At 44.7% G+C, this 27,742-nt stretch overlaps 1 protein-coding gene across 1 annotated transcript in view; it reads left to right on the top strand.

Moving 5' to 3' along the window:
- BARD1 (BRCA1 associated RING domain 1) overlaps positions 1–11,024 on the top strand; it is a 38,517-nt gene extending 27,493 nt beyond the window's left edge. The window contains exons 9-11 of the mRNA XM_050987621.1: positions 526–618; positions 8,899–8,996; positions 9,683–11,024. Coding sequence (XP_050843578.1) covers positions 526–618; positions 8,899–8,996; positions 9,683–10,012 — 521 coding nt within the window. The 3' untranslated portion in view covers positions 10,013–11,024. The remainder of the gene's footprint in view (positions 1–525; positions 619–8,898; positions 8,997–9,682) is intronic.
- Positions 11,025–27,742: the final 16,718 nt, after the last annotated feature.

Genomic DNA, 27,742 nt, shown 5'->3' with positions numbered 1-27,742 from the left:
GCTGGAGCTCTTTCCCCTCATTGAGGACAGGAATATTACCTTAATCCCTCCTGTTTTATTTTGGAGTGCTTGTGAGCAAAATGCTAAGGTAATTTCCCCCTGCCATCTTTCATTTCTGGATTACTAGTCCGGAATTTTGAGTGGAGTTCTGTTAGCTTTGTATTAAAGCAGTGAGCTCCTGTAGTAAGAGTCCTGTCAGAGTTATATTTAAGTCTAAAAGGATTGAAAAAAAATTTGCTGTCCTATAAACTGGAGCCTCATCTGAAGATTTAAGTGTTAGTGTAGAACTATAAAACCATGAGTTCCCTTTTCCACAGCAAGTGTTTGTTGAAACCCACAAAATTTCTAATAGCTCTCCTACTAACTCAGATCATAGCCTCAAAAATTACCTCCTGGAGCTGGAAAGAGTGGCTGATAAATTATTATAGTCTGCTTATTCTTTAAATAAAGATTGATTGCTTTTCAGCCAGGCATGGTTCTGATTTTTCTGTGCTTTTAGTTTTACTGATGTAATCTTTCTCCTAGTAACTCATCTCGTTATCCCTGATGTTCCAATGCCAACTACTCTCAAGTGCATGATGGCTGTTCTGACTGGATGTTGGGTCCTCAGGTTTGAATGTAAGTATTAAATATGTGGCAATCCTTGGGGCTTTAAAGCAGAAATTGTAGATGAGGTTCCAAAGAAACTTTCTTTTTCAACAGCTGCCCTAATACCAATGCCATCTTGACACAAAGTGCAAGGGATTGCTTTCAGTTTCTCAGGAATGACTAGAAATTTAATTGAATATAAAATTAAATATAACTGCTACTTCCTTGGTGAAGGAGTGCATTTCATCATTAGGTGTGTTGGATAGATCACAGCCTAAGTATCAGTGGGGAGTGAATTTTTCATTGCTACATTAAGACTGATTTGGAAAATTATGGAAGATACTCTGGGAGAGAAGGAAGGGTTTTATTGAATTCCAGGATTTGTTATGAGCAGTTTGCATTTAAATTGAGAGGAGACTTTGATTTGTTTGGGATATTTGCTCAAGGCCTGTGGGAAGTGAGCTTAAGTTTACATAGAGGCTCAGATCTATTGGAGGTTGGAACTTCTATCCCAAGTCAGCATGCAAGTCATGTTTCATACAAACTGTAATTTGTGTTTATACAGTGCATGCTTTCCTATACAGCTGTTCTGTGGACTTAAACCCTGAATTTTGAGTTTATTTATTTATTCTGATGTGTGTCTTAATATCTGCTTTCACAGTAGATGCAAAACCCATCTTCTTCCCCTAGACCTTTATGGCTAAGTCCCTTTAGCTAATAAGTACACTACAAATGAGTTAATTACCCATGGAGAACTTACAGACAGATTTCATTCCAGTTTTCTACTGTGTGACTAGACATCAGAACATAAGGATTCTTTAATGGCCTGGACACTAATGTTTGTGAAGACACTGCAAAACTTCAGAAGCTGCAAACTAAAGCACAGCATCAGGTTGGACACTGGACTCAGGGTATTCATTTGGCTTCCAGACAGTTTGTTCCATGCTTGTTTTTTCTCCCCAAGACTGAAGACTCTGTTTCTGTGGTGAATGCCTTGGCAGGTTCTTGGCTTCACTCAGAAGGTTTGCATACATTCTATCCCACATGCTTCCTTTATTTCATTTCATCTTCCTGCTACTCAGAGAAACTCCTGAGTGGTAGGGAGATTTCATTAGTGAGACCTGAATTTAAATCTTCATGGAAGAACTTTCATATTTGGAAGTGATTGGGAAAAAAAAATAAATGAAATAGTCCAGGGGTTATTCTGGGAATATTTTTATGGGTTTTTTTTCACAGTTGAGTTTTATTTTATGTTGTTGGTACTGATTAATACAATCCTGCCTGCTAATGCTCCCAGCTTAGTAAGCAACATACTCCTTAAAAGCAAGTGATTCTCCTCCCTAGTGGGAAATGTTAGCAATAACTCATGGGGTCTGATGCAGCTAAGTGCCTATAATTAACAGCACCACTCCATCTGTTCCCACCAGTCTGTTATCAGTCTTCTTCAGAGCCATTACAAGTTAAAGATTGTTATAACAAATAATGGGACTCCTGCTGATGGAACATTTGTCTAGGAAAAAGAGGCCCTTGCTTTTCCTTTTCATTTCCATTTATCGTGGCATTTTGACTTCTATTTGGATAAGTTTCCTTAAATGTGATGCAAATAAACTTCCAAAAGTATGTGCATTTCCTGGTTATATAATAAATATAAGTTATTGTTTATGGTTCACTGTTCCAAACTATTCACTTAAAGTGAATTCATGTTGAAAAAATTCACTAAAATATTTGAAAAAACAAAGCTCAGTGAGGCACTTAATGAAATGCTGACTATGCATAAGGGAGTGTTTGAATTTTTTTTTACTACAAGGTAAGCTGCATTTGACTGCTATCCCTAAAGTTATATTTATAGCCTACACATTATATATCTTCTTAGAAAACACCACAAGCTTGCAAAACCAGTATTTTATTTGAGAGGCTCTTATGTTAACTCTTCTGTTCCAGCAGTAAGATAAAAAGCAGTTTCCTTCTCGTGGTGATTCTGTGATTCTCCTGTTCCCATGTGTCCATGCACACACAGCCAGCATCCATTCATATTGCTAGAGAGGTAATGTGGAATTTTCCAGCAGAGTTTGAGCTGAGTGTTGGAGAGCCAAGATTTAAGTTTGTATCCCCAGTTTTGGGGTTGCTTTTTGTCTTCAGGGGGGAGATCAGGATGAGAGGATGTCACCACTGAGCAATATTAGATCTTCACAGAAGAACAATTTCATGTTACCAGTTGCTTTCCCACCTTGTGTGTATGTAGCACGCTGTCAGCAGTGCATCCACTTGCAAGGCAGCACAGAATTGAATTGAGGCAGTGTTGCCACAGTGCTCCTTGCCCTTGGCCAGATCTTTCACTGGTTTCATTATTTTATTGCCTTTATTATTTCTGGGATGGTAATAGGACACGAAGTGGCCAGTCATTATCCTCCTGCAAGTGGGAGACAAAGATTCAAGTATCACTGTATTTCCTCTAAACTGTATGTGCAGCATAGAACACTGTAATTAAAACCAGCAGAAGTCTTTAATAGCTTTTCAGCTTTTTTTTTTTTTTTTTTTTCCTTTAAGTTATTGTCATCTGTTAAAGCAGAGAATGAAAAATGATCTCAGTAATGATATGCATTGAAACAAGCTTGTGTCAGTCCTGGCAGGGAAGTGTCTGGCAGAATTCTAAGCATCTGATTGCTCATTCCTTCCTCTGCTTTGCTTACCTGAAAGCAGCAGCAATGATTTAGTTCTGATCATTATAAGGAAGCAGAAAAAACTGCTTTTCCTGTAAGGACTCAGAGCAACAGGGAGTTGACTGGAAGAGCTAGGGGACTGCATGACTGACATTTCAAGGTGAAAACATCTCTCTGAATTTTCTATGCCCATCCTTGTTTAGGCTGTTAGAGCAGAGTGCAAAGCTGCTTGAGCTGACTGCTCCTCAGGCTGGACTCTCTTTCATCCAAAAACATTTTTAGGTAACTGACTGATCCTCAGCAAAGCCCTCCCTCCTTGAAACACCCAAAACTTTTGATCACTGGAGTTTCATGCTCTTTTTGTACCTGGAAACTTCCTTCAGCAGCCTCCTACAAAAGGACTCCTAGCTCTGAGAGGCTTTAGAACTCTCCCAAGTGCAAGTTCTGGTTGTATGGGGTGTGCAGCTCAGGGCAGTGCTTCAAACCAGCAGGGGCTGAACTTCTGCACTCCCTCAGTGTCTGCACCTGCTGGGAAGGAGCTCACAGTTTTACACTGTGAAGCTGCTGGGGCTTGCAGAGGAGAAAATGGGAGTGAGAATATCTTCAGTGTGGTGTCTGCAGAGATTGGAGGTGGGTTGATTTGAAATAAGGTCTGGAAGAAAAGGGAACCTTGGTGTTTCCAAAGCTCCCTCTGTTCTGTGTCATCCAGGTACTCAGTTTTCCATATTTGTGGGGGCCTTTGTTCTAGCTGGCTTCTGGTTTGAAGAAAACATGGCATTAAGGAAGCCCTTTGTAAGGAAGAGGATGGGAAATAGAACCTCAGTCATTAAAAAGGCTGTGATGGGATCCAGAGGATGAGCACTCCTGGGGGGATTTAACCTGACCTTAGGAAGGGCTGCCTCCAGTCACTTTGGTCACTCTAGAATACAGCTGTGGCCAGCAGGGTTTCTGTCCAAAGAGGATGGGACACCTGGGGCTCCAAGTACAGGAATTTTCAAATCACATGTTGTCAGCTTCTGGGAATGTTTCAGGACTTCCTAAGCACCTGTTCCATCGTGTTCAATAAATACCACCTGGATTCACTTGTAAGCTACCATTCTTCAGCAGATGCACTTCAGTCTCTGCAGATCTTGTGTCATTTGCATGTGATGAGAAAACAGACTGCTCTTGTTTCACCAGTGAGATCTCTACCTCACTCCATGGAAATCTGTGTCTGAAGTCAGTTTATGAGCATATAAGAGACAGTGTAAAAATTCTTTGCTGTAGCAGAGGCCAATAATGCTGTTTATGAAAACAAATTGAAGCCAGCCATGCCAGATTCCCCTAAAGCTTTCTCTCAGTCCAGATTTCTTCCTTTTCTAGGAAAAAAAATCCCACCAGGCTTTATTCAATCTGCATGTAAGTTGTAAAACCTATTGCAGACTGAGCTAGGGAAGTATCAGGTGCACTCTTTACTAGATCTTGGATGTGTAGTATTTCATCTTCTTTGTTGCTATCATGTATTCCTAAATTACTTTTAGCCATTCTAAGAGACTGTTGGGACTAACCCCTGCTCTTTGCCTTATTAATGCAAATCCAACAAAACTCCACTAAGGCTAATTGAGTTACTGAGAGATACCCTTGGGTATCTGTGGGTGATTACAACTTGTTCTTGGCAACCAGGTTTTTTTTTGTACTTCATTCTCTTCAAATTGTTTTTGCCGATGCAGTTAGTTTCATTACCAACCAATAAGACTTACATGAATAAGGATTAGAGGGCTCTGATCTTAAATTTTGCAAATAATGATTTCTTTTATTTCCAGTGCTAGCAGCTGCACTTGTATCAAAGGTCAATTAGAGTGGGCACCCTGTTAACCTGCTTGCTCCTCAGATCTCAAAGGTGAGAAGGCAGGGGCAGCTGCTCAGTGAGGTACTCAGGATCAGTGTAAGTAGTGATGCTTTACTGATCTTGTTCATCAGGGGAAAAAATGAGCAGTGCTCTGGGTGCCAAGTGTGGTGGCACCAAGCTAAATGTAGATTTAGCATTAAGCTAAAAGTTCTTTCTACCATGTTTTCTAGGGACTTCAGTGCAGACTTGGGGCTTGCTAAAATCTGCTGCAAATGACCTTGTTTATACCTAGAAGTTGCAGGTGTGAAATCAGCTCTTTAGGAGGCTCTGGAGCCTGTGATGTTCTGTATTTGCAGGGCAGAACTCTGCAGGACCCCTGTGCCCATGGGAGCTGGCCCCACCATTATGTCAGGCCAGCTTGCACACTGACCTTGGCAATGAAGGCAGCTCTGCTCTGCTCCATGAGAACTGAAATGCCACTTGCATTCATACAAGTCTTGCCTTGCCCTGGGTGATTGATCAGCTACTGAGGTTAAACTAAAGGGCCATTAACACCTAGCTGTAATCATCACCCTCCTCTCTTCAAGAACAAGGATGAACCTGAACAACCTCAAACTTCGCTGGTCCACAGCTCTTACTGGCAGAAGTGTTAAGGAATAAATCAAGATTGGCTGAGACCCTGTGCAAGTTGGATAATCCTATGTTAGAACAGAGCAGAGTGGATTTTTAGTCAGGCTTGCTGGTTAAGAATGCACAGACTGTGAATATGGAGAGGAAAAGAACACACCCCTGATCTCTGCTCCCTCCTAAAATTACAGGTGTCTTCTCAAAAGTAAGTTTAGGTTCCCTTCCATTTTCAGAAACCTTCTTCAGGGCTGTCCTTGTCCTTCTGAGATTCAGTCCTGATTGAACATTTTTTTACACAAGTACTTCAGGTGTCCATCTCAGTTTCAGAAGGGAGATGGCATCCTGGTCACTTTTTAAATTAGGATAATAGCAATTCTCTTTGCAGTCCATTCATGTGACCAGTGCCTTGGCATCAGGTTCTCACTGGTGGCTTTTCAGTGTAGTGCTACAGAAATGAGAGTCTGATCTCAGGAGTTTGGGGAGTCAATTAAACATTTGAAATCAAAGGGGCATTTTGACTTGAAGTGATGTAAGGTCAAAAGAGCTTCTGGAAAAGTTCCTGTAAGAGTAGCAGGCTGATAAATCTGTGAGTAAAGTATGGAGTTTTATCTCCTTTTATATGTCCTAATCAGGATGATACTGAGTTGATGAAGAGACCATTAAAAGAGAACTGTCTTGTTATCCAGCCATTTATACATGTTGGCAGTTTTAAAATTAATACCTACTGAAGGAAAAGAACTGGCCTATACTGAATGGACTCAACACTCATTTTCAAAGAAAATAAAATCTCTAGCAGAAAAAAAAACAAGCTGGAAGGGTCTGCAGTATGCTGCAACCTTTTGTTTGCATTCCTACTAGTGTACTGGTTTTCCATCACCAAAAAAACCCCCAGAGGGGCTGTTGCTCCATGAAGAGGTGTGTGTAGGTGTAGGCCTGGCTGTTGCCTCTTGAAATACTTGTATTAAAGGAAAATACCTGGGCACTGAGAATTTATGCTCTTGGCTCTTTATGCTATGTGGAAAACACATCCTTTGTGTCACAAACCTGTTAAGACACAGACCTGGCCTGTTCCTAGGTGGGAAAGAAAAGCTGCAATTAATGAGATTGCTGATCGTGCAGACACTTGGCTGTTTGCATGTCTCCAGTTTCTCCAGGAAACAGACGTGTGCCTGCTGCTTCTTGTGGGCACAGGGAGAACAGGATACAGGTGGAAGAGTCTCCTTGTGGCCCTCTTGGAGGATTGTGATTAGGAGTGACAAGGAACTCTGAGGCTTTGAGGCTCCTCAGAGGAGCTGGCAGTGTCCAATGGACTGATGTGTGTAGGCAAGACAGACCTCACTGATTTTGCTTTCTGTGACATCAGCTCTCCACTGTCATTAGTCACTTCCCTGACTGGAAATTTGTTTTTTCCAGGCAAGCAGCAGTTCAAAAAGACATTGCAGTCTTTTGTATTCATTCAATCTTTTATTACTTTTGTATCCCATTTGCTTCATTTACTGATGCTGGCAGTGGATGCTCCATTTGTGATGCACTTATTGTATAAAAACCTCATCTCTGTAGTGAAAGTCCTTGAAATCAAGCTTTTGATGGTGGATTGAAATAAAACATGCTCTTAATGAATGGACAGTTCCATTCTTAAAATTAGATGAGAATTCTTCCTTTATGGTAAGTGGTACCCATTAATATCTGTATTTCCTTGGAGGGAAAGAAGAGCAGTGTAAGTTAGAGGCACATTGACACAGGAAGTCTTGTTGAATTGTGGTGATTTAAAATAAATAAATAAAATGTGAAATAGCTTTTAGATTTATTTCTGAGTTATGAGTACTGAAATTAAGTTATCAGTATTCATTGCTGTTATCAATAATGAATATGTAAGTTGCCTTTCTGGAAAATCCATGACTAGGTTTGCCCTTCTAGTTCATGTTCATTTTCCTTGAAGGAATGAACAAGTGCAAATAATCAATCTGGTACTTGTACAGGGAGGCAGATATTTGCTGCAGTATTCAGCCAGTTGTAATTTTCTGTAAGGGTTTATCTTTTTTGATGTAAGCACGTTGAAGGACTTCTACCTAAAAATGTGAATTTCTGTTGCATTTTGTGAGTTTGTATGAACTGACAGTAAATTACTGCGAGTTTCTTTCAAGATCTCTCCAGATCAGATTTTCCTATCCATTGGCTACTTACTGCCGTGACATCCAGGTGCCTTTGTCAGTGATATTTCTCTTCATAGCCTTGGGCTTTCTTCCTTTTTAGGGTCAAGCCTTCACAGTTCTCTTTTGATTTGGTTCAGTTTATAGTTTTTATGTACTGTGGGTTTCCTATTTTCCTGTGCAAAGAAGTTGCCTGAATTAGAAACACGGTGGAAGGAGTGAGGTGCTATAAAAGTTACAGCCTCGGCCACATTGTAAATCCTCATGGAACCCTTTGCAAAATCAGCTTGGCAAACTTTTTCCTGGGTAATTCTTATTAATGGCTGCAATGTACATGCAGGCAAAATGTTCCATCCTTGAATGGGTGACCACAGCAATTCCTCTCCCTGGAGTGAGGTCAGGCAGTACATTTTACGGACGTTAGCAATGCATTACCATCAGTGCTTTCTCCATTGGAAAAAAATAACTGGCCTTAAAACAAGGTAAAAACATGTTGACTCTAAAAGACAATCTCATTATGCAGCAGTGCTAACAGAAACGAATGCCACTGTTAAACCCCAGCATAAATCTCCAGTTTGTGCTGATCCTGGAGACCTTGAAATCCCATCTGATTTGTTATTTGAGGCCGTGGCTGCTCAGAAGCAGCTTTGTGCTTGCCTTGTAATTGCTCTTTATCAGGCAATTGTGTCCATTTCATAACTGCCGTGCTGGCTCCACACTCTGCCTTTGAGCTCCCAGTGATCAGCAGTTTGACATTTGACATTAAGTGCTTGACCTTTAGAGGGTAAGAGGAAGAGCTAATAATTCCTGGTGTTTATAGCACTGATTTTAGTGTGATATTACCTCTCACCATCTCACTTGTATCTTTCAGGAACTGTTGTAAATTTTTTCAGGCTTTAAAAACAAATTGCTAAAACACACCAAATGTAATATCTTGTATTGTAATAACTTTCTCTTAGTCACATTTTAGTCCCTAAAATGACACGCAGGCCTCTCTTAAAGCCTGGGCTATCTAATTCCTGCCTCCCTTATGTGGTTTTTGTAGGGGTGCAAGCCTGTCTGCAGAGCTCAGCTCGAGAACAAGAAGAAAAATACGAAGTCCAAGGTGGCCCCCGGCGAGGGCGGCTCAACCGGGAGCAGCTGGTGGGTTTTAGTGCTCCACAGAGCCTGGATTAATGACCTGGGGCTGGGCAGCTCTGCCCTTTGCCACACACAGAGGTGCAGGAGATGTAAAATTTTAATGTGCTCTTGTACAGAAAATTGGATTATGTGCAAGGTGATCCAAAGAGCTGTGAACACCCATAAAGCTGTCATTTTTCTCCATTAGTGGAGATGTTGCTGTAACCTTGTCAGGGGAACACTGTGTTGCGCTCTGTAGTATCACACCTGATGGGACAGGAAGTGATGTGCTTTGGCCTTTTCTACTCAGCTTTAGAGCATAGTTCTGAAAGAAAAAATGGTTTTATTACTATTTATTTCCATTTAGGGCCTTTTTTACATTTAACTGGGTTCATTCCTGGTTATTTGCTGGATTACACTGGAGAATTTATTAACTGCATTTTAACAGTAGCTGTAAATACTCGTATCTCATAGTTCAAACCCTGTTGTGCTGGAAAGTATTTAAACAGAAACAAGAATTTACCACATAAACAAGCTTTTCTTGGTTGCCTACTTACCCTGAGAACCTTGCATGTTAAGTTACTGTTCTGCTTTCTATTGGTGGTTATAAATTGTAGGGGTTTAGTATGCTCTGCTTTTTCCTTTCCAAAAAGGAAAGGAAAAGTTGTGAAATCCTGTATTCATGCTTGTTTCTTTTTTCTTCCACACAGCTGCCTAAGTTGTTTGATGGATGCTACTTCTATTTTTTGGGACCTTTCAAACAGCACCAGAAGAGTGACCTGCTGGAGCTGGTGAAAGCAGCAGGTGGCCAGGTGCTGGTTAGGCAGCCCAAACCAGACAGTGACGTGACCCAGACCATCAACACAGTGTCCTACCACGCAGAGCCCACCTCTGACCAGAGGCTCTGCACTCAGTATGTCATCTATGACGTGGCTTCCAAGTTCCAGCCGGAGAAAATCCGGCAGGGCAAGGTGTGGATGGCCCCCTCCAGCTGGCTCATAGACTGTGTGATGTCATTTCAGCTCCTGCCTGTGAAGTGAATATCAAACAGCAGCAAGACTTTAAAATGGGCTGAATCTTGGGCAACTGGGATGCTCTGACAAGCTGCTCTGATGCTGGGATTTCTTTTTGGGATTCAGGAGAGCTTTGAGCATATCAGTGAGTTACTAAGGTGACTGATATGAACATACAATGGAGGGAAAGGATTGAAAAATGTGCCTTGGCTTATTTAATATGCTTTATTTTTGCATTGAACTTAATAAATGCTTAATAAATAATCACTGACATTTTGTAACTGGGATTTTGCAAAATGAAACCTTTTGCTTCCTTGATTTAAACCAGCCCTTTGTAGGCAACTGAGCTTGACTCCATTTATGTTGTATTTGACATCCATTGATAAGGATCTGCTGTAATTATCAAGATTTCCCAGTCCAGAAATTGTGTTCTTTAAACAAAGGACTCAATGCATTTGAACCTGTGCAGACATGTCAGGTGACATTTATTATAACTTCTCACAACTGAATTTTGCTGGTAATTCTTGGCATGGGATAAATCTTGTGGAAATCAGAGTTAAATAAATGACCTGAATTCATCTGGAAGCAAACACTTTTGAGAACACTGTATTTGAATATCTTGGTCTAAAATTTACTTAATTGTATAAAGATTCATGCTTTACTTCTGTTCTCATTCATCTAAGTAGAATTCAGTTCTATTTTCTGAAGGCTTTTAAGCATTGAGATCCTTAATTATTATAGTAAATATTTTTGTAAATTTGGATGGTTGCTCTCATGGCAACTTTAAAGAAAAAAAACCAGTGATCACAAAAGAATTGCTTCACTTTGCACTGTTGTACCTAAACAGCTGGCCACACTTTATGAATGTTTGATTATTTCATATTTGTTACAACATTTCTCATAATAGCTCTTAAGTTATTGTCAGAATCTTGTGCCCTCATTCTGTGCTCTTCTGTAATGTTTTGTATCTTAGCTTGTGAATGTAATTGAGAAATGGTGTTTTGGAATAATGCACAATAAGAATGGTGGTTGTGGGCTACATGAGTTTTGTGGGTTTGTTTTTGTATTGTTTGTGATTAATGAAACTTTTTTGTGTGCAGTAAGTTTGGAGCATCTGTTGCATGAGCTTGGCTGCAGAATAAGAGCATATCCCATACATATCTCAGCAGGTCAATGCAAGCACTTTTCTGTGAGCTCAGTACAGCTGTGAAGATGGTGTGTCACACCAAGAGCTGCTTTTGCAGAGGAGGAGAGCTGTTTTCTGTAACCATTGCTGCTGGAGCTCCTGTGCCCTGTAGAACCATTAGAACTATTCACAGCAGGTAGAACAGGTACAGTTGTCAATAGCATCTGCTAGGTTTGAGTAGCTGGAGGATCTTAATCTTATCCCTTATGTCAGACTGAGTCATTGCTGTTCATTTAAAGCAGGGCTTATTGATAAGTGGAACAGCCCATGGGATTGATGTGGTTTGGGGTTTTGTGCAGATGAACACTGACAGAGAATGAGGTACCCAGTCAATACTGAGTGGGCTTGGGCATTTGTCTTAACAGCTATAGCACATTTTAACTTGGCATTTCATAGCACATCAATATACCTAATGCAGTGTTCTTTGCAAAAGCAGTAGTGAATCTCTGCAAAATTCTTAAGAATGGAGTTTTTCTGCCCCGTATCAGGAAGAAATTTGACCCATCAGTAATCCTGCTCTGTGTTCTAAAGTGGAGGCAGCACTTCTACAGATTTTAAGAGCTGTTGTTCCTTGGCAGATGTGAAGAAACTCAGAAAATTGCCATAAATGTTTTAGGTTTTTTTAAGCCATGCTCTGAAGCTCAGTCTTGTTCCTTTGAGTACAGTTGTGTTACCAAGCAGTGTTTCTCTCCAGTCACATTAAGAATCACCCCATGTCACACTGAGGAGAGACCCTTACCCCAGGGTAACTCTGGCCCATCTGCTTCAGTCCCTGCAGGAATTCAGAGTGTGATCAGCTTATGTACAGGTAGCCTTCAAGAGCCTCACAGTAGACTTTGATGCCAGAGCTACAGCAGGTGTCAAACACTCCTGAAGCACTGCAAGTACACGGAACTTCAAGGTCAGTGACACAGACCCTGCTTAACTTGCTCTTTCTCATTGTTGAAAACAGAGGGATAGCACTTGATAAAAGAGCCCTGTAGTAAGCAGGTCCCTTAATCCATTGGGTAGAGTTAGGGTCCTGAAAGCAAGGCTCTGAACTCCTGAAGTGAGGTAAGGAGTGGGTAGGGATCATTTCTCACTGTCTCTTCTCATCTGAAACCCAGGGTGCACTAAAGGAAAGTACTGGGAGGCAGGCTGAAAATGGAAAAGGGATTGCAGGAAGTGTGGAAGACTTGTCATGATGGCCATAGTAGCCTGGCTTAGTCAGAAGGAGTGAGTAAATGAGTTTATCAAAAGAAATCTATATTAGAGGTTAATGAAGAACTTAAGCTGTAACATGAATTTATATTAATGTGCACTCATGATTGGGGCATTTCTTAGAAACAGAGAATGGGTTGGAAAGGACCTTAAAGATCATCTAGTGATCATTACCTCATGGGAAGAGCTAGAAGTTCAAGACTTGCATTCAGGATTGCAGATATTTTAATTGATCTTGATCAAAAATACTGTGCATCACAGAATGGCTTGGGCTGGAAGAGACCCCAAAGCTCACCTCATCCCACCGCCTGCCATGGCCAGGGGCACCTTCCACTGTCCCAGGCTGCTCCAAGCCCCAGTGTCCAAGCTGGCCTTGGGAACTGCCAGGGATCCAGGGGCAGCCACAGCTTCTCTGGGCACCCTGTGCCAGGGCCTGCCCACCCTCACAGGCAAGTTGTTCTTCCTCAGTTAACTCAGTTAATGATTTTCAAGCATCTTTTCTTGGAAACAATCTGTTTCTCTTAATTACGTGATCTGGGGTGCCTGATAACACCTTCAACAGCAGTGTCTGGGGTTCAGTGACAATATCAGTTTAAACCCTTAATAGTTAACAGAAGATAAAATTTTCAGTAAATACTGTGAAATCTTTTTGAGATGTTTCAATATTTCAGCAAATGGTTCAGGGAAACCACAGGCAACCAAGCAGAACCAAACAGCAGTTGCTGCTTTTGCTGTCACACCAGGAATGGCTTACCTGGGAGGTGCTGTGGCTCTGTTTCTCACAGCCCTCTTGCAATGATAACAAACATGGGCGTGTCCAAAGATAAATCTCTGGTAAAAAAGATGTCAGCAAGTGCTTCACCCAGCTGGTACCTACCCAGCCTTTAGGGGGATAAAGCCCCTTCTGCTCTGTGCCAAGCTGTGAGCTGAGATTGAATCTGACCCAACATGGTTAGCCCAGATCAGCCTGGGCAAGGCTCACTGGAGTGACTGAAGGGAATTCATTCAAGGAAGGGAATAATTCTAGGCAGGGGATTGAAGCTGGTTCTGTTTCCTCCATAGGTCTAGTGTCTTAACTCCTCCAGAGTAAGTCTGGTCTTAGTTTGTGTGGCAGTCTTCCAGGAGAGCATCTTGGCTGATGAAATTTCTGCATTCTGCTCAGGACAAAGCTGTGTGCATGGAAGCTGTGGCCTGGTGTAAAACTGCACGGTGTGGGTTATCTGGGGGAAGTGTATAAACAGGGATCCTCTGGTGCCCCTCCTATGCTTGCTGTGCTGCTTCCAGCTCCTGAAAGCTAGCTTGGCTGCCAGGGTGGCAGAGGGAAGGCAAGCACCAGCTCCTCCCTGCCAGCCCTGCAGTGCAGAGCAGTTCTGGCCTGGCCTGGCCTGTCCCTTGGCTGAGCTGCCAGCAGAGTCTGGGTAGCAGCATCTTGGCATCTTGTTGAGAACAAGTCTGTGAAACACACTAGAACAAAGCTTTTCCTTTTTACTCCTCAGGGAATTTTGTACTTCAGTGCTGGAAGATCACCTGGAAATGGGGCAGATCTGATGTCACATCATCAGTTTGGCCCCATGTCCGTTTTCTGCCTTTACTCCCATAAGCAGTTTGATGGAAAGGTTTGAATCTTTGATATCTGAGGGGACTGCTTTGTGTTTAAAGTGCCAGCAAAGCAGGCTTAAATACCAGCTTAAAAACAGCAGCAAGAGGTCTTTGGACAGCTGGGTAGAACTGGCTTGGAAATGGGCAGCAGTGTCTCAGTGGAACAAATGAAGATTCAGTTGTTTTTAATAGCAGTGCAGCATGTTCTATCTTTTCAGACTTGTTTGATTTAAATTAATGGTAGTTTAACTAGTGTTAAATTACCCTTAAGAGCAGAAGAACATTTTATGTGTAATCAGATGGAAGAAGGGGAGGAAGCCTCCCCACCTTTATTTTTTTTTCCCTTTTTTCCTATGGAGAAGATGCACTTTGTGTTCTTTAATTTAATTCCCGGCAGGAGGGCTGGGCTGATGAAGTAGCAGAGAGCCGTCAGCTCCCGCTGCGTGTGTGAGACCCCGCTGTCATTCCCTGCTCCGAGATGCCGAGGGCCGCGGGGAGGCTGCTCCCCAGGGCTGGTGGTGCAGCAGGGGTCGGAGGGCTCTTCTCCACGGCTGGGAGGAGCTACGGAGCAGCACCGCCCTCGGCTGCCTTACAGAGCCTGTCCTGGATGTCCGAGGGTGTTCCAGAGGCAGGGAGGTTCCTTTGAGAGTTGGGAGCTGCCCTCGGGGCTGTGCCTGCCCAGTGACAGTCACTGCAGCAGAGCGGGGCTGCACCAGGACAGGGCTTCCCTTCTCAAGCCCTGCAGCAAAGCAGGTACTCAGTGACAGCAGGGTTAAAATAGGGATTAAAAATGGAATGTGAAGCAGCAGCTAAGCTGGCTGTCCTGCTCAGCTTGCTGAACTGATAAAAATGTACTTATTTCTTCAGCTAATGTGGGGCTGAGTTAATTTCCTGCTAGTTTAGCAAACTGCTAATTCTCAGAAGAGCCAGACTCTTTGGTGGGGAGCAGCTGGGAGGCTGCCTCTTCTGGGGGCTCAGTTGCAATAGGAAGGCCTCTGAACTGAGGGTTTTGGATTGCCATACACAGCTGTGTGCTTCCCAATCCCCTGAGGGGGGTCCCAGTCTCTCTGCAGGATTGTGCTGGGTGCTGCTGGCAGCCTGAGCAGGGAAATGGTTCTTCCTGCTCTGCTTGGAGTGTCAGCTTTCAATAGCTGGTGCCAGGAGAAACCCAGATCAGCCATAGCTTGGGTCTAGCTGGAATTCATGGTCCAGCAAAATTTAATTCTGCAGCATAAAGGATCTGAAGGAACACTTAAAAAAAAATTGTGAGCCTTTTAATTGAATTAAATATTAATATGGATAATGCAATCAATGCTGTATTGATTGCATTAGCCACAATAATGTTTAATTCAATAAGTCTGCAGTGTTGGATCTTTTTCTTCCCTTGTGCAGCAAAGGAATGCCATATGCTCTGCCTGGCTGTGTCCCCCAGGCTCATTTCAGGAGAGCAGGAGGTGATAGGATTGGGAGAGGGCAAAGGAGCCAGGCTGTGTTGGGGGTTGAACTCCTTCATGTGCCCTCAGGTTTGCTGTGTAAAGCCGGGGTCACTGGCATGGCTGGGTTCAAACCAGCTACTCTTAGCATGCATCTTTTCTAAAGCCCTCTTGCAATGTTGTTATTAATGCCAGTACTGCCCTGATCCCCATCCTGTGCCCCTGCACTGCTTCATTCCTGCCCTCAACAGCTGTGTCTGCCAGAATGGGAAGATTTTCTACCCTAAGCTCACTAACGTGCTTCTGAAGAGGTGCCAGGTTCTGGTTTTAAACCCAGCCAAGCTTGAACAATTTTATCTGTGGTTGTAGGCAGAAGGCTTTTATTAAATTAACGTCACAGGTTTGTTTGACTGCAAAATTAGAGGCAGATGTTCTCCCCAGCTCAGTCCACTCACACTATACAAGGTTTCTGGCCTCTGGTTCTTTGCTTGCTGTGTACCTGTTGCACAAGATGTGGTGAAAAACATCTGGGAATAGCTTGAAATAACCATTTGGGGGTTTTCCAGTCTTAGTGGTCTTTTAGAGGGCTTGATGAAAGCAACCTTGTCTCAGTGAGGAGAGCTGGAGGAACTGCCCATACAGAACTGGCAGCTGCTGCAGTGTCTGGGGCTCAGAAGTAGCCTGTCCCTCCCTGGGCTTGGGTCCTGGAAGCTGCAGATGTGTGTCCCAGCCATCAGCAGGACACCAGGCTTGCCCAAGGAGCTGCCTGGGTGTGTGTGCCCACCCTGCACCCTGGGCCAGCGCGGGACACTCAGGATTTTACCAATCTCTGTGGCCCCTGAGGAGATTCCTACCAATAGGCAGAGACACTGGGGGGGAGCAAGGGGTCAGGATTTGATTTGGTCTTGTTGTATTTCATTTACATTTGTCAAATCCAAGGAAAAGCCCATAACCTTGCTTTGATTTCCTCCTTACAGGCCCATGTGTTCCAGCAGGAAGCCTTGTTGGTGTGCAGGGAATCTGGGGGCACAAAGGATGGGCACAGTGAGCTCAGCTGCAGTCAGCTGTCCATCAGGCCCAGGTTTGGACACAGTCTCCTGTTTTCCCTTGGTTTTGGGAGCGTGCAGCCAGGTACTTTGGGCAGGATTTGGACTGTAAGACAAGCTGTGAATGCAAAATGCAGCAGAAGCTCCCAAATTCACACATAACTGAGTGAGTGATCAGGTGCAGCAGCTCCTGCTGTGGTTGTTGCACACTATGGTCCACAAGTTGGAAGGAGCCACAGTTCCTGAGGGCCAGGCAAGGCATCCTGGCTCTGGATCAGTCTCTGGATGGCACCACGGTGAGCTGGTAAATTGGGGGTGGCACTTGCACTGCAGGCATGTGCAGTAATATTTGACAGTGGTGGGTAAACACACCTGAGTGCAGCAGGGAGAGAGGCTCTAACCTGGCCTGGGGATGTGCTGCATAGTCCCACACTTAATTAGTGCACATTAATGTAAGTATTTCAGCCGTCTTTGTGTACTATATATTTACTTCTGGTCTCATTCTTTCCCCTTTTTCTTCACATCACTGAAAGAAAAGCACCTAAATCTTACAATTTCAAAGCAGAACATACAGAAAGTGAAAAACCCCTCAAATAAAGGCATTAGAGGCTGTTCTGTCTCTTCATTGCCATGGTCACTTTCACCTCTTCTGTTCCTTCTTCACACTGTGTCCAGGCAACTCCTGGTATTTCTTTCATCTTCAAAGAGATGATATTAAAGATAATTTTGTACCTGCTGGATGAGGGAAATCATTGTTTTGGTGCTGCCCAGCCCAGCACCAGAACTTGGAAAGGAGCTCATGTTTCACTGCCCATCAGCATTCGTGTGGCAGTGGAAGAGGTTTTATATAGGGGCTTCAAGGCTCTGCTCTTGGCATGAGCAACAAAATTCCCCTGCTGAGGGGGCAGCTGCAAAGCTCACTTTCTGAATCCTCACCTCCCCAGAGCCCATTCTGCAGGGTTTCTCTGCCCAAAGCAGACGGGAGAGCCCTCTTTGATCATTTTGCATGGGTCCCTGCTGTGCCCACTCCCGAATTCCAGCCTTATTCCCTGCATCAGAGCAGTTCCACACTCTGTTCTGCTTCCCAGGTGTTTCCCTCTAATGCATTTTGCATTAGCAGCTAGTATCAAGAAATCTAGTACCAAAAGGTTAATGTACATCCATTAGTCCTCTTCCCTCCCTTCTTCTTTATGTGCTAGTAGAGGACAATCAGTTTCATTAAATACATTGGGTCTGGAAGCATTGAAATCCTGGATGTGCAGAGCTCTGGGGCTGTTAATATTGTCCTGTCTAAGCACTGCAGGTAAAGTGAGATTTGTGGATGTTGAATGAAACCTCTAAGGTGTTTTCCAGCCTCCACAACCTTTTTCTTCCTTTTAAAAAGAGTTGGGGGTTTTGGAGACCTGCTCAGGATTACCTGCTTGGCATCTCCTCCTTCAGTGTGGTCTCTAAGCTATGGCAGGGTAAAGGAGGAGAGATGTCAGGGAAGTTGGGATGGTTGTGTGGGCAGCTGAGCTGTCTTTGACAGCCAGACTATTCCTCCAGCTGCAGCAAGAGGTTTTCTCCTTCCCCCTGAAGCCAGCATGACAATTTCTGTCCCACTAATTAGAGTAAAGCTGAACCCTGTGAGTATCTCTGACCTGCATTTTAGACAGGGAACCCTGTGAGTATCTCTGACCTGCATTTTAGACAAGGAACCCTGTGAGTATCTCATTGCATGCTCTGACCTGCATTTTAGACAAGGAACCCTGTGAGTATCTCATTGCATGCTCTGACCTGCAGTTTAGATAAGGTCAGGCTGTTTCAGTGAAAAAAAATCTATTACTCTAGCAATCCCAAGTGGCACATGGTAGGGCTGGAGGGGGGCTGGCTGTTTGTTTTGCCTCCTAATGTGTTTATGATTTGAGGAGTGTGCCACATGCTCTAACTGAAACCTTGTGTTTTAGCGCAGCAGACCTTGGAGAGTCAGTAATTTGGGTGGTGGTGCTGTAAGGCCTCCAGCAAGGTTTTGGCAGCAGGGGAAGCTGCTGGAAGCCCTCACAGGAAGGAGTGGCAGAGACAGCCTGTGATGGTCTGACTGCAGCCCCCACTCCCTCTCTCCCTTTGCCACTGGGGGAGAGGAGGTAGACCAAAATAAAAATCTATTTTTAGGTGAAATGGGGACAGACAAAGCAGGGTGCATGAGCAGGTCTGGGTGTGCGAGTTCAAACACAGCAGAGTCATGGCCAAAAGAAAAGAAAAACGTTCCCATGGGCTTTAATTTCACTTAATGAGAAACCATTCACAGTGTTCCATTTCTGATCCATATCTTTCCCTTCCTATTCTAATGGTAATTACTGTAGCAGTTTATTAACAAAGAAATCATTTGATAGCTTTCACATGATCCCATACTTCAAGTATCTAACAACCTATTGATTCGATAGCTTGGCAGCGTTCCTGATTGAGGAGCTGGAGTTTGATTTTTTTAAATCACTTTGATCATCTCACATGCAAAGGATAATTATTTTTCTAGTTGAAACATGGGCTGGATTGCAGAATGATGGAATGTAAGCATGTCCTTGTGTGGGATCTGTGCTGTAGCCACAGTCAGAGTGAGCAGTGTCTGTGCTTTTACAGAGGGCTGAGTTGCTGCAATCAGGTGTGCAGCACATCTGCACAGAGGTAATTGCAATATTTGTCATTTCTGAGTGTAATTATGCTGCCCAGAGAGCTGTGGGCTCCCCATCCCTGGAAGTGTCCAAGGCCAGGTTGCATGAGGCTTGGAGCAACCTTGGATGGGGGAAGGTGTCCCTGCCCATGGCAGGGGGTGGAACAAGGCAGTGTTTAAGGTCCCTTTCAACCCAAACAATTCTATGGTGATTCTTTGATGTCTTTATGGAGGGTTTTGTGTTTGCACCTGTGTGCCCTGCTCTGCTGAGCCCCAGGTGCTGCATGGAGCAGGTTTTGCAGTGGCATTTGCAGCCCTCCCTGGTGCTGCAGACTCATGGCTCTGCTGGGTGATTCCCTCCCCTGCTTCCTCACTTGCTCAAATGATTGGGGAGGTTTCCCTGGACAGCAGCTCCCACTAGGACAGATGGCCAGGACCCTGCAGGAGCTCCTGGAGAGCTGTGCAGTTTGTGAGGAGGGACTCTGCCAGAGCACACAAGCCCAGAATTGTGGTCCAGCCCCTCAGAGACAACCAGCAGCCAGTCTGCACTGTCCTGGGATGGCTGGTTTGTGTTTCCACTGGGAGCAGTGTGTGGCATAGGCTACTTGTGCACATTGCTTTCATACTTTTTGAGAACTTCTAGGAGATTGTTCCCAATTTTATTGGAGGCCAATGTGGGAATTGTGTATCTGCTGTTCAGTTGGGAATCTTACCTAGACAGGGGCCCAGCTAATTGAGCAGTTAGACTTGGACCAAATGACTTTTGTCACATCATGAGCCCTTCTGAAAGGAGTGAGGGGAACAAAATGGATGGAAGCAATTTGCTGGAAGTTTTCTCATTCAAGTTTGGAAAGAACAGAAACATCTGACCTCCATGAGGAGAACCTGCCACCTGTGTCCTCTCAGGGCATTCTATGCCCGTGGCCTAGATGGGTTCCTGAACTGGTTGGTTAACAGTTCATACACTTCTGGAGCAGCCTGGATTGATCATGCAATGCCCAGGTGACCATACACCCTGTTGGGAAGAAGGTGCTGGGAGAACTTGAATTACATGTTGGTCATTTTCTCATCTCATATATCACAGACTGAAAGCTTTATGACTTCAGAGCTTACTGTATTAATTTTATGCATGAGTGCTTTATTTTTTGCCATATGAGATATATCACTGGCTTACTAGAGCAAAATATCATTAGACCTGGGAAAGGATTTGGTCACTTTAACTTTGTCACCAAGGATCATTGCACACAGATTATGTAGGGCTGTACTGTGCCATTTCTCATGTGTTTATTAAGTGATTATAAATATTGAACTGTGTGCCTTCAGGGGACGCTTGAGATCTGGGACTGCAGCAACATTTCATTTCAAAGGTGGCACACACACAGTGATTTGTGCCTCAGCAGGGCCCATCCCAGGCTTTGCCTGGTGAGAAGGCAGAGGTCTGTTCCACCTGAAGGAGCTCTGCACAGTTTTAGAGATCTGTCACAGGCTGGACTCGGTGGTCCCAGAGGTCCTTTCCAACCACAATGGTGCTGTGGTTGTGTTATTGTGCATTTTCTGATATCCTGGTGGCTGGCATTGAGGTCAGGATCCTGTGGCACCCAGGTCCCAGCCCAGGCCTGAGCCCTCAAGTGAATCACATCAAAGTGCTTCAGCTGCTTTAGTTTCCTCCACCTCAGTTCAGGCTGTCAGTCTTGGAAACACCACAAACCTTTCAGAAGTGCTGAGCCTACAGTGTTTATTGTTTCAATAATAATAAATGGAATTTTTATATCAACCCATAAAATGCAGCTGTTCACCCTGAACATTCCAACTCCTTCTGCACAAGCCATTTCCTGGCATCAGGTGATAGGACATGGGGTGGTGCCTTCAAACTGACAGAGGGCAGGTTTAGATTAGAGTCAGGAAGAAATTCTTCTCTGGTGAGGCCCTGGCACCTCCAGGTTGCCACAGAAGCTGTGGCTGGATCCCTGGAAGTGTTCAGGCCAGGTTGGACAGGGCTTGGAGCAGCCTGGGATAGTGGAAGGTGGCAGGGGGTGAAATGAGATGGGCTTTAAGGTCCAAGCCAGGCCACTCCATTTCCCAGAGTCTGAGGCTGTGCAGGACCATGGCTGAGCACACCAGAGCTCTTCCACTCCTCAGTCACCAAGACCAAAGAGCAGCCCCCATCTCCAGATTTTCCTTTCCATTTGCTGCCAAGACTGCCAGCAACCTGATCCCTTCAGTCAGGTTTTCCAGAGCAGTGTTTTCCTCTTCAGTCACTGCAGTAGGTTTTTATTTTCCACAAAAAATTCATTTGTAAAGCATCTGCAAGAGAGCTGGTAAAGGCTGGGCCTATTCTGGAAGTGGATGCTTCTTTAGGTCCCTTCTTTTCCTGTAAAATTTTATATTAAAATCTTTCCTGCTGGAAAAGCACAACCTGGAATTGTAGCTGTTCTCCATTTCTGAATTTCCACTTATAACTGAACAATTCAGGCCCACCTTTGATTCAGTGATCCACAGAAAAAAAACCAAACCTGCTGTCTGCCTCTTAAAAGTTAATTAATGCTTCTGTGATTCACTAATGAAAAAGACCAAGATGAGAAATAGGTGAGCAGTAAAGAGCTGCATAAATTCACCAACAAAGCTGACAGAAGCCTGCAATTGTGTTCTGAGCCTGAGAACACGAAGAAATGGGGTTAAAATGATTTGTGACCAGGAGAAGGAAGAATTTCCTTCTGTTACATGGCTGCATGTAACTTTTATTAGTTTGATGATGTACACAGGGACTATTTCTCTTCTCAATGGCTTTTTGGTTAACATTTCATTTTCCTCCCCAAAGTTAGCTCTCTTGCAGTGCTAGGAAACACAGCTCCCTGCAATTTCCTACCCCCCAACTTTATTAATGGCACTTGTTGTCATTGCAAATGATCTATTTCAGGCCAGGCCACAAAGCTCTTGTTTTGCAGGTGAGTGAGCCCTCTGCCCTTTATTGCACAGCATTTCCACAGCAGGGCAAGGCTGAAAAATTGCTTAATAAAAAATAGCAAGAATAAAACTCATTATAGGTTGCATTGATAGTTGTATCACTTTTATATCAGCTGCTGCTCTTTAGGAATTTGAGTCTGTGCACTAATTTGATGTCACTGAATTGTCCTGGGTGTTAGTGTGACCTGTCCCAATAAGGCATTTTCAGCCTCTGTCACTTTGGTATTACCCAAATAACAAATAACAGCTGCAAAAGTACCAAGGTCACTCCTGCCTGCAAAAGGCACAGGCTTCCAGGGCTTGAGAGGTGATGCAGATGACCTGGCAGTGGGTTAAGATACATTGATCACCAAATAGATATGAGCAAATCAGCTGGAGTGGCCTCTTGCCATGGGAATAGTTTCCTGTGGGGAATGGAGCTTTTAAGACCACATCTTGGGAATGGGGAGAGATTCCTGCTCCTGTTGGTGCTGGATGTAGCATCTTCTCATGAGGTCAGTTTTTATCCCTGCATCTTCTCCAGCAGCAGGTTCTGGTCCCAGTTTCTGTTTGTTTGAAGGGAATGGGGCTCAGTTGTTTTCATGTTTCTTTCTTGTCACATTTTCTAACCTGTTTGGTTTCTCTTTTCATAGGTAACTGAAAGGCTTTGGCTTCAAGGCTTCCCTCCAGCACTGGTGGCCCCTGCACATGGAGCTAGCAGAATCTCTGCTGTGTGTCATGTTCTACAGGTGTTTCTATGCTCCAAAGAGTGATTTTAGTCTCAAATTTAGGTCAGATGCCATGGTTGGGTGACACTGCTTGTAGAGTATGCCTGACAAAATGACAGAACAAGTCTGTGGTGGATGTGGGTGGATTTCTCAAAGCCTCTCTTGTGCCCTGCTCAGGGTTAGAGGTGCAACAGGCCAACCCTGGGCAGTGACACTTCCCTTGCTGGGGTAACTCCTTCAGAGGATGCTTCAGTGGCCAGGAATTCAGGTGTGCATCCACCTAAACTTCTGTTTCTACACTGACCTAACCTGCAGGATCTTGCCTCCTATCTGGGAATTTCTTATTTCTGTTCTTAACATGATTTCACAGAAGCAAATTCCTGTATTTCTGCCAGAAGGCATCACACTCGTGGGTAGCACACAAACACTGGGGGAGTTTGATGGCTTGGGTTTGGGATCCACTTTCTCAAATCCACAAGTGTAGGGGCATAGAATATAAGAAAATAAAGATAGTGTAGAAAGTAATCTTACCCCTAAGGAGTTGCAGCTGGGCCAATTATCAAAGATTAGGAACAGGCCTGACTTTAACAGGCCACAGCTGTAACCAGTGAGAAGAAGAGGGCTATAAAAGAGTGGGGTGGCTGGGTGAGAAGGGAACTGGAGTCAGTTGGCTGCTTTGTGAAGAAGAAAGGGTCAGTGCTCTGAGGAGCTGCCCATGAGAGAAAACCAGGGAGGTATGAAACTTTTGTGATAAGGAGACAGCAGTATGGAGCCCCTGCAATAAGATGACAGCGCAGAAGGATGCAGAGAGGTGGGACTGCAAATGATTTGGTCCCCATGCTCCAGCTGGATGGAGACCAGCTTTGGATCTTAGAGGCACCCAAGAGGAGCAGGTAGGGAATCCCTGTGGTCTCATGACACTTGTGCTATGGTTTTAGGGATTGTCTTTTCCTGAGTGTCTCCTTCTCCCTTGCCTGAGGCACCTGCACCTCCTTCCTTTTAATATTTAGGATTTCTTTTAGGAGAGCTTAAATATCCCATGGAGCTTCCCAGCAGGGTAACAGCCACACTTTATTATCCAGGCACATCTCCATTTGCTTTCCCTTCCTGCTGGGGGCAGGGAGGGGCAGTGCTGTTTGTTTGGAAATGCAATTAGCCCAAGTGCTGAGGCCCATGGCCAGCCAGGAGGATAACCTTGAATCCAGGGAAGTTAGGGGAAATTTAAAGCCATCTGCAGCTGCAATGAGTCCCCACACAGCCCTTTGGCTCTGAGCTTCTATTCCTGCCAATAAAGTGCCAGAAGATTCGCACTACAATGGGAAATTGCTTCTTTGGGTATCACAGTATCTCAGCTTAGAAGTGCTTTAACCTTGGCCTCATGCTTCCTGTGGGGCCTGTTTGCTGTGCTGCACAAGTGCCCACAGCAGCCAGCAATGTATAGGATTTTCCATCTGAGGAAAATTAAACCCCAGAACCTTTACCATCCTCTCGATGCCAGACATGCTCTACCTGCATTAACTTGAGCTTAATGGACTGCAAAACGAGCCTTTCAGTGTGGATGGGAGTGGATTATTTGCAGGAGAGCAAGTCCCTCACATTTTTATCTCTTCACTTTCCCAAAGCTTTTGTCCTTTGGAAAAAAAAAAAAAAAGAGAGAAAAGGCAAACACAGCCAAATTGTAGGAAGAGAGTCAGGCCCTAGGAAGTGCAGAGAACTGTTTGGGCAAGGCAGAGGGTGCATCCACCAAGTCAGGTAAGTAATGAAAAGAGCAGTGACCATTGATCCCTGGCTCTGAAACCAAAGTGATGTTTATTAGCCAAGATCTTGATGGCAGGGTTGGGGATGGTACAAACACTCCAGGCCACTCTTTTCAGCACACCAGCTGAGCTCCTCACCCTGGCATTATTGCAGCCTTTCCCAAAGTCCTCCAGGTAGGACTGAGGCTGCAAGAGACAGAGCCTGCTGCTGGTGGGATGCTGCTGTCTGCAGTGTGCACTCATCACCTCACCCTGCTGCACAAGGGGTGATGGTGTTACACTGAAGGAGGGGCACTTTGTACTGGATTTAAGGAAGATGGTTTTGCAGTGAGGGTGGTCAGAGCCTGGTACAGGCTGCCCAGAGGTGGTGGCTGCCCCATCCCTGGAAACATTCAAGGCCAGGTTGGATGGAGCTGTGAGCAACTTGGGCTAATGGAAGGTGTCCCTGCTCACTGCAAGGGGTTGGATTAGGTGGACTTTAAAGGTCCCTTCTGACCCAAACTATTCTGTAAGTCTGTGGTCATCACACATTGTTTGGAAGGACAATTTAAAGTCCTGCAGTTTCTTCACCTGCTTCACTGGAGTTTTCCCTTCCAGATTCACAAGATTTTTTTTTTTTTTCCCAAACTCCATAGGCTTGGATTTGGCTGTTTCTCCAAACACAGAGCCCAGGCACCACTGAATCCCTGAAGAGACAATCCAAATGGGTAACAGGATAATCCCTGTGCAAACTGGGAGGGAGAATGGGCTGGTGGTTTCTCTTCAAGCTTTCATGGGTTATCACTGTCAAGCAGCATGGAACATTGTGTGTGTTTAATGACCAAAAGTACCTTCACTGTGTCCTTCCCAGTGCCAGATGCCTTACAGTCTAAATGAGGATCTTTAATAGAGGCATTAATTATTACTGAAACCCTGCTTTGTCCCACTGAAACAAGTCTAATAGCTCACACTTGCTCTGCCTCTCTCCTCCTTTCCCCAGATCACCATCTCCTGTATCTGATGCCAGCAGCAGGAAGGCTCCTTTCACCTGGCTGCTTGGGCCACCAGCATGGGGTGGTGTGCAGAAAAGGTCAGGCACAGGTCCAGCTCCAGGGCTGCTCCCTGAGCTGAGGATTGGGAAGGATGCCCTGAAACAGTTAGAGAGCATCACTTGGTGCTGCCACACCCAAGCCCTTTCCTTCTTTTGTGGGAGGCCCAATGCCAAGAAAATACCAGCTCACAGGGATGCACATAACTAATAGAAATAATTAATTGATTAAATGCAGATATCTCTTCCTTACCACAGGGTGGTGAAGCCCTGGCACAGGGTGCCCAGAGCAGCTGTGGGTGCCCCTGGATCCCTGGAAGTGTCCAAGGCCAGGTTGGACAGGGCTTGGAGCACCCTGGGATAGTGGAAGGTGTCCCTGCCCATGGCAGGGGTGGGATGGGATGATTTCTGAGGTCCCTTCCTGTAGGGGGATACAGTGTGGGTAAATGAAGGGGGTGTAGAAGGCAATCTTATCCTCCAATGAGCTGCAGCTGGACCAATTACTGAAGATTAGAAGCAGGTGTGATCTTAACAGGCCACACCTGTAGCCAATAAGAACAAGTGGTATAAAAGAGTGGATTGGTGGGATCTGGAGTGAGAGGAGTCAGATGGCTGCTGGACCAAGAACAGTCAGTGCATAGAGGAGCTTCCTGTGAGAAACATCAAGGAGGTATGCAGCTCTGGGGATATGAAATCCTTGCTCTGTAATGATGTTAGAACTCATGCTAGCTAAGACAACACCTTCCAAGCCACACCATTCCCCTGATTCTATGAAATAGTGGCCCCAGGGGAGCCAGCACAGAGGACATGAACTCCTGAGAAAGGAGAGGCTCTGTCTCTTGAGCAGCCATGGGTAAGGCCCAGCCATGGGTGGCCTGCCCAAAAGATGAGGCCATCTCTGTAGATGGGTGCAGCCATCACCTGCCCCCAGGGACAAGACCAGTCAGTGGTGGCAGGGGCACCTCATTCTGTGCCATCCCAAAGGAAGCCTGGCTTAGCTTTTGTGTTGTGTTCTGTCTTTGCTTCCAATTTCCTAGTGCTTAATTATCCCTTTGTCTGTGTGGGGCTGAGTTGAGTGAGCTGGCATCTTTTAAGAGCAAAGCTTTTTTAGGTACTGGACTTAGTAATGGTAAAAAGATACTTTTTTTTAAAAAAAAAGTCCTCTATCTGCAAGTACAAATGGTATATTTTGGTATATAATATACCACATGGTATATTAGATGGCCCTTGAAAGGTTCCAGGCCAAACCATTCTATGATCCTAAATTTATAAATACAGGCAATTCCTTTCCATGCCTTCCATCCCCTGTGTTTTAAAAGCTAAGCTTCCACACCTCAAGGAAGCTGGATTCTTGATAATTTTTTCATTTTCTCTATTGACTTGCTGTTGCAAACCCATGTCCTTTTGCTGTGTAAAGGGCATCCATTTGCCCTGTATCCACATGGGCCCTTTAACAAGCACCAAAGAGAAACACTTTATTGCTCTTGCTGTGCTGGAATCCTGGGATTTGCTCTTTGCTTTTACCTCTAGCAGAGCTGTGGCTGCACAGGGGTTGCTGCAGTGGATCTGTTCTCCAGGGGATGGTCACCAGGGCACTCAGCTCACTGTGTGCCACTGAAGCCATGGTGTGCTGCTGCCTCAGGAGCCCTGGTAGGATGGAGAGGAGCAAAGGTGGGGATTTTCCCAAACACACTCCAAACTCCTGGTTTGGAGTGTGCTTTGCAGCTCCCTGGGGGAGAAAGACATTGCCCTGCTGTGCTCCGGAGCTGAGTCATTCCCCCTGGGGTGTGCAGGAAATAATTCTGTAATTATAAAACAATCTTGACTAATGGCATATTAATGAGGACAGGGAAAGGTGATGCTCCTGGGAGGGGCTTTCCCACTGCTAGGAGAAGGAGGAGGGAACTGTACACAGCCTCTGCATTTGGGGGGCAAAAATGGCCTCACATCAGTGAGGTTTGTGTATGAGAACCCTAAGGAAGGACTTTTCCTGACTCTGGGTCTGTTTCTTCTGCAAAATTCACTGTTGCTCCTGCTGAAGGTGTTGCCTCTGAGCTGTCCACTCTCTGACCTGCTCTTTTGCTCCAGTTTGAGTCCTTTTGGCTCCTTTTTCCAGCCACATCTGCTAGGCTGTACCATTGCTATCTCCCCTCATTTTTCCAACCCATCAACTCTACCTTCCCCTACTTCC

The sequence above is a fragment of the Serinus canaria genome, assembly GCF_022539315.1.
Source record: "Serinus canaria isolate serCan28SL12 chromosome 7 unlocalized genomic scaffold, serCan2020 HiC_scaffold_29, whole genome shotgun sequence".
NCBI classification, from domain to species: Eukaryota; Metazoa; Chordata; class Aves; order Passeriformes; family Fringillidae; genus Serinus; species Serinus canaria.
Note: the sequence above shows the minus strand (reverse complement) of the source record. Positions and strands in the feature narration are given on the sequence as shown.